The 15,496-nt window shown below is 41.8% G+C and overlaps 1 protein-coding gene across 1 annotated transcript in view; it reads right to left on the reverse strand.

Moving 5' to 3' along the window:
• The window catches only part of DTWD2 (DTW domain containing 2), a 164,527-nt gene that overhangs the window by 88,418 nt on the left and 60,613 nt on the right, over positions 1 to 15,496 (reverse strand). Inside the window, exons 2-3 of the mRNA XM_045021746.1 lie at positions 14,585 to 14,675; positions 10,938 to 11,032 (exon numbers count right to left, since the gene is read on the reverse strand). Coding sequence (XP_044877681.1) covers positions 10,938 to 11,032; positions 14,585 to 14,675 — 186 coding nt within the window. The remainder of the gene's footprint in view (positions 1 to 10,937; positions 11,033 to 14,584; positions 14,676 to 15,496) is intronic.

Here is a 15,496-nt window from a genome sequence, read left to right on the forward strand (position 1 = left end):
TAATTATATGATATTTTTATTGTTTCATGTATAAATTTACATTATCAGATCTTCTGGGCAGGGCTTGTGATAGTCATTGTGTAACACCTAGCACATTTCTGGGTGCTGAAGATAATCAATTTTTTCTTGATTAAAGACTTTTTCTTGTTCAATTTTTACTGACACCGCTCAATATGCTCATCGCTGTGTGCAAATGGGTACTGTGTTCCCCATTTCTATTCTTGTCTACACTAAAGTCACTCAGTAGTGCTACCACACCTTCATAATCCTCCAGAAGTTCAGTCACATTATTCTAGAATACTTCTGGTGCAGAGGATTCCATATGGAATCTACCAAAAAAAAAAGGTCTCCCAAAAGAGCATTGCGATTTTAGCATTGTCAACGTTCAGTGAATTTTAATCAAACATGGACATATCAAAAAGTGACCTCACATTATTTAATACTGAATACCTTGCCTGTATACTTTGTGAACAGGAACATAAATCCTGGAAAAACTCATCATATGCACAAAAATGAGGAGTCTGGTGGCACCTTAGACTAATAGATTTATTTGGGCATAATCTTTCATGGGTAAAAAAAATCCATTTCTTCAGATGCCTGGAGTGAAAATTACAGATATAGGCATAAATATGTATTGGTCCATGAAGAGAAGGGAGTTACTTTACAAGTGGAGAAACAATGTTGAAGGCCAATTTAGTCAGGGTGGATGTGGTCCGCTCCCAATAATTGGGATGGGGAGGTGTCAGTATCAAGAGAGGCAAAATTGCTATTGTAGTGAGCCAGCCACTCCTAGGGCTTGGCTACACTTGAAAGTTGCAGCGCTGGTGGAGGCTTTCCAGCGCTGCAATTAGTAACTGTCCACACCTGCAAGGCACATCCAGTGCTGCAACTCCCTGGCTGCAGCGCTGGCTGAACACCTGGTCTGGTTAGGGTATAACGAGTGCAGCGCTGGTGATCCAGCGCTGCTCATCAAGTGTGGCCACACACCAGTGCTTTAATTGGCCTCCAGGGTATTAGCAGATATTCCAGAATGCTTTTATAAATTACTCTCTTTGTTTTGTTATGCAGCCTCTCTTTGTTTTGTTGGGAACTCCGAGCTCCGCGCGGAGCTCCGTTGCCGGTGCTGCTTATCTAAAAAACAAACAGAACTCCTGTTTGCTGTGATCAATCTGTACCTGGCTGTAAACAATCAAATGAGAGGCAGGCAGGGAGTGAGTGAAACAGCGGGGAGTCGTGTTAGATGCAGGCTGTTTGCAGTTAAGAGTTAAGGGTAAGGGATCGGGAACATGTTCTGATTTTTCAAGGCAGGAAGGTAAAACACAGTGTTGACTCCAAAAATCCACTCTCTCTCTCTCCCCCCGCTCCCTGTCACACTAGACCCCACTCCACCCCCCTCTTTTGAAAAGCACGTTGCTGCCACTTGAACGCTGGGATAGCTGCCCATAATGCATCACTCCCAACAGCGCTGCAAATGCTGCAAATGTGGCCACACACCAGCGCTGGTAGCTGTGAGTGTGGCCACACACCAGCGCTGTTCCTGCACAGCTGCACGACCAGCGCTGTAACTCCCAGCGCTGCAACTTTCAAGTATAGCCAAGCCCCTAGTCCCTATTCAAGCCCAAATTGATGGTGTTAAGTTTGCAAATGAATTGTAGCTCTGCAGTTTCTCTTTGAAGTCTGTTTTTGAAGTTTTTTTTGTTGAAGGATGGCTACTTTTAAATCTGTTATTGAGTGTCCAGGGAGATTGAAGTGTTCTCCTACTGGCTTTTGTGTGTTACCATTCCTGATGTTTGATTTGTGTCCATTTATCCTTTTACATTGACACTGTCCGGTTTGGCCAGTGTACATGGCAGAGGGCACTGCTGGCATATATCACATTAGCAGATGTGCAGGTGAATGAGCCTCTGATGGTGTGGCTGGTTTGGTTGGGTCCTATGAAGGTGTCACTAGAGTAGATAGGGGGACAGAGAAGGCAATGGGGTTTGTTACAGGAATTGGTTCCTGGGTTAGTGTTTCTGTGGTGTGGTGTGTAGTTGCTGGTGAGTATTTGCTTCAGGCTGGGGGGGCTGTCTGTAAGCGAGGATTAGCCTCCCTCCCAAGGCCTATGAGAGGGAGATCGTTTTCCAGGATAGGCTGTAGATCATTGATGCGTTGGAGAGGTTTTAGCTGGGGGCTGTAGGTGATGGCCAGTGGTATTGTGTTATTGTCCTAGTTGGGCCTGTCCTGTAGTAGGTGACTTCTCATCATATGCACAAACTGAACACGGATAGATTGTATGAAAAATATCATTTGGGTTCACAATAGTGCAAATATTACACGTACAAGTTATATTATTTATTTCTAGTACTGAAGTGCTTAGTAGCCACAATCAGGGACATTTCTGCATCTTAGAAGAAAACAAAGTAAAACCTGAAAATGAAACCAATACAAAAAAATATACCTCAGAAAATTACATCAAGGTGCTAGTCACTGTAGAATTTTCATGAAGTACTAAAAAGGTTTACAGGTCAACTGAGCAAATGGCCTTTTAACTCAGTTATGGGATCAGATCAACTGGGACAGTTCATGACATTAAATTGTAATCTATTCTCATACGAGCTGTGATTTCAGATTTGTGGCAGAATAAGAACTCCACACTCGTGGAACAGATAAATAGAAGAAAACTGTCACCTTTCTTTAAAAAGTTTGCTTTAAGAAAAAAAAAAAGATTTAGAGGTTGTCGTAGATAATCAGATGAATGGTGCAATACTGTGACCAAAAGGGTTAATACTATCCATGGATGAATACAGAGGGGACTCTTGAGTAGGAGTAGAGAGATTATTTTACCTCTGCATTTGGAAAAAATGGTTACTAACCTTTCATAACTGTTGTCCTTTGAGATGTGCCTGAGATTTCTTTTTCCCCTTAGTGGTATTCAGAGGACCAGCCCTAGAGCCTCTTGGAGCCCTGCGCACATGCGCCGGATAGGGGGTGCTGCCGGCTCTGCACTCCCTCAGTTCTTTCTTGCCGGTAACTCCGACTGAGGGGTAGGAGTGTGGATCACGGAATGGACATGAGCAACACATCTTGAAGAACAAACAGTTACAAAAGGTTAGCAACCATTTTTTTCCTTCTTCAAATGCTTGCTCATGTCCATTCCATGCTAGGTGACTCACAGGCAGTACCCCTGAAGGTGGGCTCAGAGTTCATGGATGGGCGGATTGCAACACTGCTCTCCTGAAACTTGCATCAGTGGGCCTGCTGGGTGATGGCATAGTGGGACACAAAGGTATGAACTGACGACTATATTGAGGCTCTCCAGATGTCCTGGATTGGTATCTCAGTGAGGAAATCTGCTGACAAAGCCTGGGCTCTCGTTGAATGAACTGTCACAATGGCCAGAAGCAGAACCTTTGCCTGCTCTTGGCAAACTCGGATGCAGGCAGTTGTCCAGGATGAGATTCTTTTGGATGACACTGGTAGTCCTTTCATCCTTTCCGCTACTGTTACAAAAAGTTGCATAGTCTTGCAGAAGAGCTTAGTCTTCTCGATATAGAAGGCCAGGGCCCACCTCACGTCTAACATTCCTCATCAGTGCTGTGATGAAAAATAAGCAGAAAAATATCCTGGTTGCTATGGAATTCCGACACCACATTTGGTAGGAAGTTCAGGTTGGGGCGCAGCTGGACCTTGTCCTTGAAGAATACCATATAAGAGGGTTTCGATGTCAGGGCTTTGATCTCGTAGACCCTTCTGGCCAAAGTGATCACCACCAGGAAGGCGACCTTCCAAGACAGTAGCAGGAAGAAACAAGATGCCAACGGCTCCAAGGGGGGCCCCCTCCATGAGCTTTGACAGGACCAGGTTTAAGTCCCATGGGGGAACTGGGTTATGAACCTGAAGGTAGAGTCTTTCCAAACCCTTGAGGAACCTGACTGTCATCTCATGAGAGAAGACTGATCTGCACTATACTGGAGGATGGAAGGCCGAAATGGCTGCCAAGTGAACCTTAGCAGACAATAGAGCCAGACCATGCTGTTTCAGATGGAGCAGGTAGTCCAAGATGGACTGCAGGGAAGACCGGAGATAGAAAAAGATTTTGTTTGAAGACCCAATAAGTGAAACATTTCTACTTAGCCAAGTAGGTAGCTACTTGGTGGAATGTTTTCTGCTACTTAGCAAGACTGATTTGAGCTGGCCCACTCCTCAGGGTTCAGCCATGCAGCATCCATGCCTTAGGTGTAAGGAGATGAGGTCTGGGTGAAGCAACCAACTATGGTTTTGCAAAATCAAGTCCAGACAGGGTGGGAGCACTATTGCAGCTGCCACTGAGAGGTCCAGAAGCATGCCAAACCAATGCTGGCACGGCCATGCCAGAGCTATCATGATAACCTTCACCTTGTACCTCTTGATCTTTAGGAGGACTTTGCGAACCAAAAGGATCAGTGGGAAGGCGCACAACAGGCCATCAGTCCATGAGAGCAGAAAGGCATGGGAAAGGGAGCCCTTGCTGAGCCCGTGCATAGAACAGAACTGATGGCATTTCCTGTTCTGTCTGGTGGCAAAACAGGTCCACCTAGGGAGTCCCCCACTTCTGGAAAATAACAGTGATGACCTTCGTGTGAAGAGACCACTCATGGCAAGAGGAAAAGGACCTGCTGAGGTGATCCACCAATGCATTCCTGTCTCCCAGGAGGTGCGAAGCCTCAAGGTGAATGGCATGCTTCATGCAAAAGTGCCACAGTCAGAGAGCCTCCTGACACAGGGCTTAGGCTCGAGCTCCCCCTTGCTTGTTGACATAAAACATTAAGGCCATATTGTGTGCCAAGACCTGCATGGCCTTGCCTAAGAGCTGCGGGAGAAACGCCTGGCAGGCCAAGCATATTGCCCTAAGTTCTGAGACATTTATGTTCCAGGAGAGTTCTTCCTGGGACCAGAGTCCGCCAAGATGGGCTCACCACCCCATGTCTGACGCATCCAAAACCAAGGTACCTGTTGGATATGGGGCAGCAAAAGGCATCCCCCTTCATCACAGAACGCGGGTCTCTCCACCAAGTCAGAGAAGCTAAGACAGGTGATGGAATCGTGAGAACCAAGTGCAAGTGGCATCTACCCAGGGAGTAAACTGACTCCAGCCACATTTGTAGAGTTCTGAGGTGCAGCTGCACATACTGCACCAGGCAGGTACATGCTGCCATGTGACCTAACAGTTTGAGGCACACCTGGTTGGTCATAAGCGGGTGAGCTGTGACTCGGGTGATTAGATCCAACATAGTTCGGAACTTGGCCCCAGTAGGTAGGCCCTGGCCTGGTCGGAGTTGAGCACTGCCCCAGTAAACTCTATTCTCTGTACTGGGACCAATGTTGATTTCTGTTAGTTTATTAACAGACCCAGCGCCCAAAGGGTGGCACATACTATGCCAATGCTGTGCTGAACCTGAGAGTGGCCTTTGATCAGCCAATTATCAAAGTATGGGTAGACTTGTAGGCTTCGACATCTGAGGTAGGCTGCAACCACCGCCATACACTTAGTAGAAACTTGAGGGCTGCAGATAGACCAGTGGTTCTCAAACTTTTGTAGTGGTGACCCCTTTCACACAGCAAACCTATGAGTGTGACCCCTCCTTATAAATGTAAAACACTTATAAAAATATTTATTATTAGTATAAATAGAGGTGAAGTTGGGTTTGGGGGTGTAATAACCTTGCAGTGCCCTGAGGGGTCACAACCCCCAGTTTGAGAACCCCTGTGATAGACTGAAGGAAAGCGTGGTGAATTGGTAGTGGCATTGGCCCATCACAAACCTGAGTAATCTCCCGTGTCTATGGATGGAGATATAGAAATAAGCATTCTTTAAATTGAGGGCAGCGTATCAGTCTCCTGGAGTCTTTCTTGAGCAATTTGTTGAGGTGATGCAGTTCCAGGATGTGCTGTAGGCCCCCTTTGGCCTTAAGGATTAGAAAATCCTGGGAGTAAAACCTTTTCCGTCTCAAGTCTCGAGGAACTTTCTCTATTGCCCCCACATGTAGGAGGACTTGTACCAAAAATCTGCTCATGAGAAGTGTCCATGAAGAGGGATGGGGTTGCAGGGGTGGGAAAGAGGAAAACTGCAGGGTGAAACCAACTGTTACAGTACTGAGCACCCAACAGTACAATATTACATAGGCAGTCCAAAAGCCAAAGGGGAGACGGATCCTGAATTGAGTCTGGTATGTCATCCTCAGGTGTGCCTTCAAAAGGCCATCCTGGTCCCACCAGGGTACCTACTTGAGCTTGACTGGGAAGCTGAGGTAAAAGGTAGGGGCTGACAACATTAATAGCCCTTTCTTTTATAGGGTTCCTGCTTGGGAGGCCTCAAAAACCTGGGAGGCTGTTGAGGTCTGAAATGCTTCCTGCAGGCCAGGGGCGTAAACAGGCCTAGGGAGCGAAGTATGGCCCTTGAGTCTGAGGTCATGAAGCTTGGAGTCTGAGAACAGGGAGGTACCCTTGAGGCAGAGTTCCTGGATGGACTACTGAACCTCATGCGAGAGACCTGATGATTGGAGCCACAAACAGCGCCTCATGGTGACACCATCGTTGTGGCTGCTGAGTCAGCAGCATCCAGAGCTGCCTGGGAGGCAGGCCCTGGCCACCATCTTGCCTTCCTCCAAGATGGGCATGAAATCCTGCTTCGACTCCTGTGGCCGGGAGTTCTTTAACTTGACCATTGAGTCCCACAGGTTAAAATTATACTTTCCCAGCAAAACCCTGCTGCTTAGAGATATGAAACTGGCGGCTGCCCGTGGAATAAACCTTTCACCCAAACAGATCCAGCCTGTTAATTCTTTGAGGTGGCACTCAACTGCCCTTGTCTGTCCCGCTAGTTTGCAGCAGACACCACCAGGGATCCTGATGAGGGAATGTGAGTACAGGTATTCAAACTCACTGGTCAGTACATAGTACTTCTTCTCTGTCCTTTTTGAGGTAGGCAGCAGAGACCAAGGGGTCTGCCATAGCACCCTGACTAAACCCAACACTGACAGTGGCCCTGCCAGTCAATGAGGCAATCAGGCTCTGCGTGGACTCCTTTACTCCAGGTTATCAACATCCTTCTTGAATTGTGGTCACAGTATTCCAGCAGTGGTTGCACCAGTTCTTCTTCAAGCACTTGCTCATGTTCATTCCGTGCTAGGTTTGCGCGTGGCACTCAACTGCCCTTGTCTGTCCCGCTAGTTTGCAGCAGACACCACCTTGAGCAGGGGGTTGGACTAGATGACCTCCTGAGGTCCCTTCCAAGCTTGATATTCTATAATTAAAACCCACTATTACTTTGTTTTAGGAATCACTCTTTTAAATGCTCAAAATATTTAGCTCCAGAGAAAAGTATTATGAAGTGAGTAGACTGTTTTTATTGGCGACTAGTATCATAATTTAAACACTATTTATACAAGTAGAAAATGCTGTCAGAGATGAACCGTATACACCTCTACCCCGATATAACACGACCCGATATAACACAAATTCGGATATAACGCGGTAAAGCAGTGCTCCAGGTGGGCGGGGCTGCACACTCTGGCGGATCAAAGCAAGTTCGATATAACGCGGTTTCACCTATAACGTGGTAAGATTTTTTGACTCCCAAGGACAGCGTTATATCAAGGTAGAGGTGTACTCACCTTCTTTTAGCATTTGTCTTCACCTCCCACAATCAGCTGGGTACAACTCTGTCACCTTTACCTTGTGTATCTCTTTTAAGACTTTTTGCAACAGTGTGGGTATTTCACTGCTGACAATGTATTTTACAGCACAAAATGCTCATCTATTTGCATATGGATCAAATAACTATAATGGTAACATGTAATATAATGTAGCCAATTAGTTCACTTTATTATTGAATTGTGATATATTGTTGGGATTAACACGTATGCTATTTCATATGTAATCAGTGTGTGATGAATAGATTTAAGTTGTAAGTATAGGTATAGATAGAAGTAGGATAGGATCATAGGAGTATTAGACATATAAAAAAGATAAGGTTGTAACGCACGGCCTACAGGCTGAGACCTGTACAATTTCAGCTTAACCATACTAGGCCTTAGGCCTAAGAAGAGCTGACATAAGTAGCTTACCCAGAAGTAACCCTGTAAAAGTAAAGTTACAAGATTATTATAAAGAAAATGCCAGTAGGTGATGTTTGGGAAAATATATTGCAAATGTACCCATCTAGACTGCAAGCCATCTGACTAACATCATTGTGGAAAGTTTTGCTCTCCCCACAAGTGACCATGGGAACATGTTTACACAGATACTAATGAGACAAAGGGGAACTAAGAGAACCACCTATGAAAATCAGGGCATCCCAAAATGTATGAGCTGTGGAAGGACAGAAAGTAAAGAGGGTTGGAACCGTCATGCATATACATACGATGGTAGATGTGGTCATAACACAGGATAAAAAGGGTTTGCTGCTATGGACAGGGTGGTAAGACCCCATCAGAAAAAAACATCTGTCAGGATCCCACCAATGGCAGTAAGGGCCAAGGGTCAGAGCAGGGGGAAAACCTGAGGCTGGGGAGTAGCAGAGGAGTTTTTAGTCAGGTTCCAGGCCAGGGTCAATACAAAGGGTCAGAGTCCAAGTCAGGTTTTAGGTTCGAGTCAGGAAGCAAAGTCCAAATCAAGCCAAGGTCAATGCCAGGAATGGCCATGGCAGCTACAGGAGATCCACATTGTTACCTGGAAACTTCCTGGAATACTCATTGGGTTTATATAGGGCAGGGAGCCAATGAGGATCTATGAGGCTGCTCTCTGTCAAATCCTTGAGGTGGAACTTCCCATGGGCTGTGTCCACAGCAGGTCTTGGGAAGTGGACAGCAAGTTGGTTACATTTGCTGCTAGGTGGCAGTCTGGAGATATCAGCTGACTGGTAGCTTCACGGCCCTGGGTTCTAGACTGGGGGCCTTATACCATCACGGAAGAACGAAGTCAGGAAGACTCTCTCCCCCTCCACCCCCATTGATGACAACCTGTTGAGAGATGAACCTGACTCTCTGCAATAGGTGAGTATGAATACAGCATTGGCTATTGCATGGTTTTGTACATGTATGTGTGAATATAACATAATACAGACAAAATTACTTGTGACTGCCTGTGTGGTCATTGTATTCCCTCTTCCCAACCTAAGAGAATCACTAAGGGTGACTTTTACCCTGTTGATCTTACAACTCTAGCAACACAGGAGATGGACTGACTTACTAGGAACAGTCTTTTAGCATAGAACTATCAATTCAATTGAAATAAAGGCTACAACAGTTATGGGTGCTAAACAGTTCTACCCTTTTGTTTTAAAATGTTCATAAATTTTCAAAACCTTTCACTTTTGGGGCTAAAGTTTTCCAAGTTTTTTTTTATTATTATTTGTTTTAAATTTGAGCAAAATGCTGGCTTTTGAACTGAAAAAGGGTGAAAAACTGCACTTGGGACACTTAAAGACATTTGCTTTACCAAAAGCAGACTGCATTGGAAACAATACATCCAGTGCACATCACCATGAAAAGTGATTTCGTTTTCTGCTTTAACTGGAGGAAAGTGCAGTTTTCCCATACACTGGAAGTTCTTAGGTAATTTAAATGCTTATTACCATACAAGACTAATAAAAACATTCTGAATTGACTTATAGCATCTCTGCTCAGTAGACCTCAGTGAATTCTGCAAAAAGCTTCCCCAAATATTCATTTGAATTTTAAATGAATTTGTTTCATCAGTATTCACACCCTTTTTTGTTGCCTTTCAGGGAACATTTATGCAACAAAATCTCATAAGCATTTGCACCAGAAGTTTGTTGATAAAAAATTAACTTCATCCAATGAGGATGAAAGACAATACTAATGTGACAATCTTGTCCAAAATTTCAGAATATCAAAAAATAAATGTGAAGAATGTGTTAACACACAGCTAACAGAAAGAATGTCACCAAAAATACGCACTCATTTTTAATTTCAGGACTCCCTCTTCTCAGACTTGTAAAGCATCTACAGCCTGATTTACATCTAAAAGCTATATTGGCATAGCTACGCTGGTCAGTGATGTGAAAAAATATACCCCTCACTGAAAAACTCCCCAGTGTAGATGCAACTATGTCGACATAATGGTACTTCTGTCAATGTAGTTAAATTTGTCTGGGCAGGTGATATTCGTAAACTGACAGAAAAACTTCTTCCGTCACTGTAGGTTGCGTCTACATGAGGGGACTATGACAGCATAGCTATTCCAACATAGGCTCTGTAGTGCAGACTTAGCTTAAATCAATCAATGCAGATTATTATTTGTACTGCAGTAGCACTTATTAGCCATCAGTCTTTGTGTTAAGAACTGAACAAGCTTATAAAATTAAGATAGATTTTAAGCTTTTCAGGGAATGAACTAAGTATAAAGAGGAAACACAACAGGTGTGTGTATACAGATAAACAGAGGTAGTACAAAGTAACAACAATACTATTAGGACACCATTATAAGCAATGGTCACTGCATACCAGCTGCCTAAGCATTTCAGATTTTTGTAGGCATCATGACTGATAAGAATGATGCAGGGCGTTGGCTGCACTGCCATTTACTGGCTTTAGAAAAGACCAGGACATCTTGCCTTCTCACCTGAAATAAAGGTGCCACAGTACCAGGCTTCTGAAAAGAGGACAAGAATGAACATACAGAATACAACAGCATCCCCATATAAAGAGGTAACAATTTTTGACCCCCCCGAGGGCTTGTTTATAAAAAAAAAGTGGATTTGATGCTAATTAAAAGGAAACAGACCAAAAAAGAGTTTACAAAATGCAGTACTGTATTTCAACTTCATTGTGAGCCTTAGCACTGCACAGCAGTGAACACTTAGAAATGCAAAAATATTCAGTGTAGCTTTTAAAAGCAGAATCATCAATAGTACACAACAGCGAACCAGAAGTTGAATCAGCAATTCTGCTTACCTATCTTCACCAAAACGTCGGCCAATCAAGACTTTACACTTGTCTCCAGGGAGGCATGCAGCTAGAAGAGGCACTGTCCGTAATACTCGACTTTCCTTTAAATCAAAAAGGAAAAAAAAATTTTTTTTAAAGAATAAGGATGCTTTCTTAAACTCTTAAGATGTAGTAATTTCTTTTGTAGTTCTTACTACCACAAAATAGGCATCATACAGGCCCTTTCAGTGATAGAAAAAGCATACATTAGGGAAAAAATCCAGATTCCAATTTTAATTTATTCTATTTTGTGTAATACTTACCTGTAATTATTGCTCTCTGAAAATATAGATCTCAGTGAAAACATGTAGTCTTGCCTCCATTCACCTGTTCAGACCTGGTAGGAATTCCCATAAACCAAACCGTATGAAGTTTGGCGTGATGAAGACTTCTCATCCTACCACTGTTTAAGTATTTAACATGCCACCCAATACTTTACTAGTTAATTTCAAGCTGGAAGTTAGAATACTTCCATATACATATTAGCCAATTAAAACATGAAAAAAATTAATAAGGTCAGTCTCTTCACCTCTGTATATCTTCAGAGAAGCATTTTTACAGGTATGTAATTATTTCTTTTTTAGAGCTACCCATCTCAATAGAGTCTCACATTGGGCTTTTATCCTGCTCTCTCAAAGTCAATGAAAAAACTCCCATTGACTTCAATGGTGCCAGGTCAGACTTTCAGTGACTTAAAAAAAAGCTCAAGGATGCTTGTAAAAGAAAACTGTAAACAGAAACTTCAACAAAAAATGAGAAACAATGAACAAGGAAACCATGGAGAACATGTCCTGATCAGTACCATTAACAATAATGCAGATTACATAAACAGCATGCTATATGACAAAATATTATACACAAATATATGTGTGAGACAGGGAGAGAGGGAGACTGATTTTAAATTGCAGAGCCACCAAGCACTTGCTATTAATTCATCAGGCACAATGGAAGCCACCAACCAGATGGGAAAAAAAATAGTATGATATAAACTTAATAGGCTTCTTCACCTATAGTCATCCTGCAATTTTGCCAAAAGGGCTTATTTTGTGATTCAAGAAATTGATAAATTCATGGCTTTAAAAAAAATCTAAAAAGTTAAAACAAACAATTTTATTCTTATTTTCAGAGTGAAGAAGCAAGAATGTACAAAAAGCAGAAACTTGGTCAAAGACTGAAAAAACCATGACGGCAAGACTGATACTGCATCCAATGTCCTGGGTTACCACTATTCAAACAAAGCATTTAAACAACAGACTAGTCTAATACAAGCACAGAATACATTAGTTTTTATACTTGTGGGGTTCCCCTCCTCCCTTGTCTGTCTGTCTCTCTCTCTCTCTCACACACACACAAAAATGAAGTTGACTTTACTTTCACAAACAGATGCCAAAAATAATAATCTTGGATGTGTCAGAAGATTCATTTTTTGGCAAATGGTTAAAGAATGGCAACAAAGAACTGAAATAACAGCTATTATTTGTCTCTCATAAGAAAAAAAATACTAATAGCCAGCAGGAGGAAGACTTTCAAAAATTGTTACTTTCAATGTTTTTCTCTAATTTGGCCCCACTGCCCAATCCAAATAACCTAACTTTTAGACAAATGCTTGCTGCTAACTGTATGGAAGTGCATTTTTTTAACTGAATTTTTTCATACAAGAGAAAAGTATGTTTGGAAGTGTAGACAGTATATGAAAGATGGACTACACAAAGTAGAGAAGAAATTGTTTGAGAATTCAGACATGAGCTTGTAGATAACCAAGACCTTAGTAAAGGTAAAGGCTAAATATATACTGTCATTGTAGCTATTTTCAATCTACAGGTCTGAAAACATGTAATTATTTCCTTCCTTTGCAGTCTTCCATGTTCCTCCTGGCAGCAGTTTGCAATGCTTTGTTTTGTGGAAATACTGAATATTTGACCACTGAAGTACCATAGATATAGCACCATACTTCTTTTCTGAGAGTTAATGGTGTTGGTTACTATCTTATATTTTCTCTGTAGTGAACTGGATTTTTCATGATTCATGACTAATAATGAAACATCTACTAAAAGAAAATTTATTAAAAATAAACAGAAACCAATATCCTTTTGGTTTCTCTCAGTTGAAATATCATCTTGATTGTCTCTGGAATAGGTAAAGTGTACCAATAAAAAAATCCCACAATCCTCAGGATTCAACTGGGGATGCTATAAGGAATAAGTGGAAGTGAGCTAACGGCACCAGATCTATGTATGAGGATATTAAACCCAGAAGATTATTGGTCTTAAATTTCCTTCACAGAAGTTAGACATAGTGATCACTAGATTTGCAGGAAGCATTGTTTGGAACCGAGACATGTACAGTATGGCTTCCATTCTTTTAACTCCATTAAGGGCTCAGACTTGAGCCAGGCTGCATTCCTTTGCTTCTGACCAGGAAGCAGACTGTTCTACACTGCTGGAGATTCCTCTAGCGAGGCTGGGGAAAAGGGGTAGTAAAACAAATAGGTGTACGGTCAGAACAGCTAACTCTATGCCACATCCCCAAGTCACCAGCACAGGCTCCTGTCCTGAAGAGCTGAAAATCTAAATAGACCAGACAGACAGAAGGTGTGAGGGAAAAGAGACACAGAGAGGTAAAGTGACATCTCCAAGGTCACATAATAGGTCAGCAGCCAAACCAGGACTAGAACCCAGGCCTCTTAACTTCCAGTCCAGTGCCCCAACTATTAGACCACAATGCCTCTCCAAATTGGGTGCAACTAAGGTAATTCCATCATTTAGATGGCCAGGAGAATGCATCATCCTTAATTCAGGAGACACATGAAATTGTTATTAGAAATCTTGCTATTAGGTTTACACAGTTATTAGGGCCCATGATTTTTTTGAAGGCATGAAAGAAGCAAAAATGTAGAAAAATATGATCAGCACTTGGGAGGATCTTTACAAAACACAGATCACTTGGAATTCTTGAGGAGCTAAGTACAGGTTATCAGAAAACATTAAGAATACCCAAGAGAACAAATAGGTAGTCTGTTTCTTTTAGGATTCACTTATGGGCTTCATTAAATACTTTATTTATTTTTGAAATAGTAGCTCTAGTAGACTGGATAAGTAACTGTGCTTTCCTGTAGACTTCTCCTTGCTACAACATTTAAGGCCATTACCTCAGGCTGATTATTTGATTTATATTGTTAAATATTAATATAGAATAATAAAAGCTAAACACAGATCTCCTATGACTAAAATATATACATGCTTCAACTGTCTCCAGGCCAGTAGGCACGTACTATATATGGGCTCACTCCTAATCCCCTCCTTACTTACACAAGTAGCCCCATTGACATAAATGAGACTGCTTATGTGAAGAAGGATTCTTACACATAAGGATTTCAAGAATGGGCCATGATTCAAGAGGATGGGGGAAAATTAGGAAGATAATGACAGATTTTAAAAATTAAAGAATAAATGATATTAACAAATCATGTGAACTAGTTGTTCAGCTTTATAGCTATTTTCAAAGATGAAGTTGTTGCATATGTCTGAACAAGATTGTTTCCTCTTGCCCTCTCTCACACCCTTTGCTGTTGAAGCTTCTAGCTGAACTCTGACAATTCCCATAGCCTTACTCACCTCTGCTGGATGCTGAATTATATACAAGCAGGTGGAGACTTTTAGAGGATGTACAGGGAAGAATGGACACAAACACACTTTCCGAGGACGGCTACAGGATGGAAAAGGGAAAAAAACATTGGAGATTAGTCATACACACTATAAATTTTATTACGTAAAACATGTATCCCTTCCCAAGAGTTGTGTTAGTACTTTCCTGTACAACAAACTGCACCTATACAAACCTGCTGACATAAACTTTCTGTTGCTGCTATTGCTATTATTTGTAAAAGCAAACAAGATTGTATTTAAATAGACTTTGAAGAGCAGTGTTCAGAAACATGCTCAAGAAAATTCAGTTGGGATTAAGGCACTTCAAAGAATTCATTTTCAACCTATTCAAGAGAAATAATTTATAAGTGGCTATGCCTTGACCAAGTGAGAAATCAACCACTGTCTTCCATCCAAAATAAAGGATTCAATAATATAATACAAAGCACAGAGATGAAGGCATATTTGTATACACAAAAAAACCATAGATATCCCAAATATATTGTTGTAATTATTTACTATTCCACACTATATTCATCAGAAGACTTGGAAATGTAGAAACAAAGGAAGACATGGTCACTGTTTCAGAAATGTACAGTCTAAAAGACACAAACAGTACAAAACAAATTAGCTGTTTAAAACTGTTCTGTACTCGGCAAAAGGTCTTATAGACAACTTGAATATAAAAAGACAGTTATTTGAACATTATTATTATTATTATTTGGTATACAAAAAGAGCTGGTTGGAGGTCCAGGCACTGGGAGCAGCACAGAATGGTACACAGTGTAATATAGTGGAGCAGACATAATATCAGAGGATAAGAATGATGTCAATAAATTGGATCATAAGTTAAACAGCAATAAATAAATAAAAACAAATATT

This window comes from Mauremys mutica, chromosome 6 (assembly GCF_020497125.1).
Source record: "Mauremys mutica isolate MM-2020 ecotype Southern chromosome 6, ASM2049712v1, whole genome shotgun sequence".
Classification (NCBI taxonomy): Eukaryota; Metazoa; Chordata; order Testudines; family Geoemydidae; genus Mauremys; species Mauremys mutica.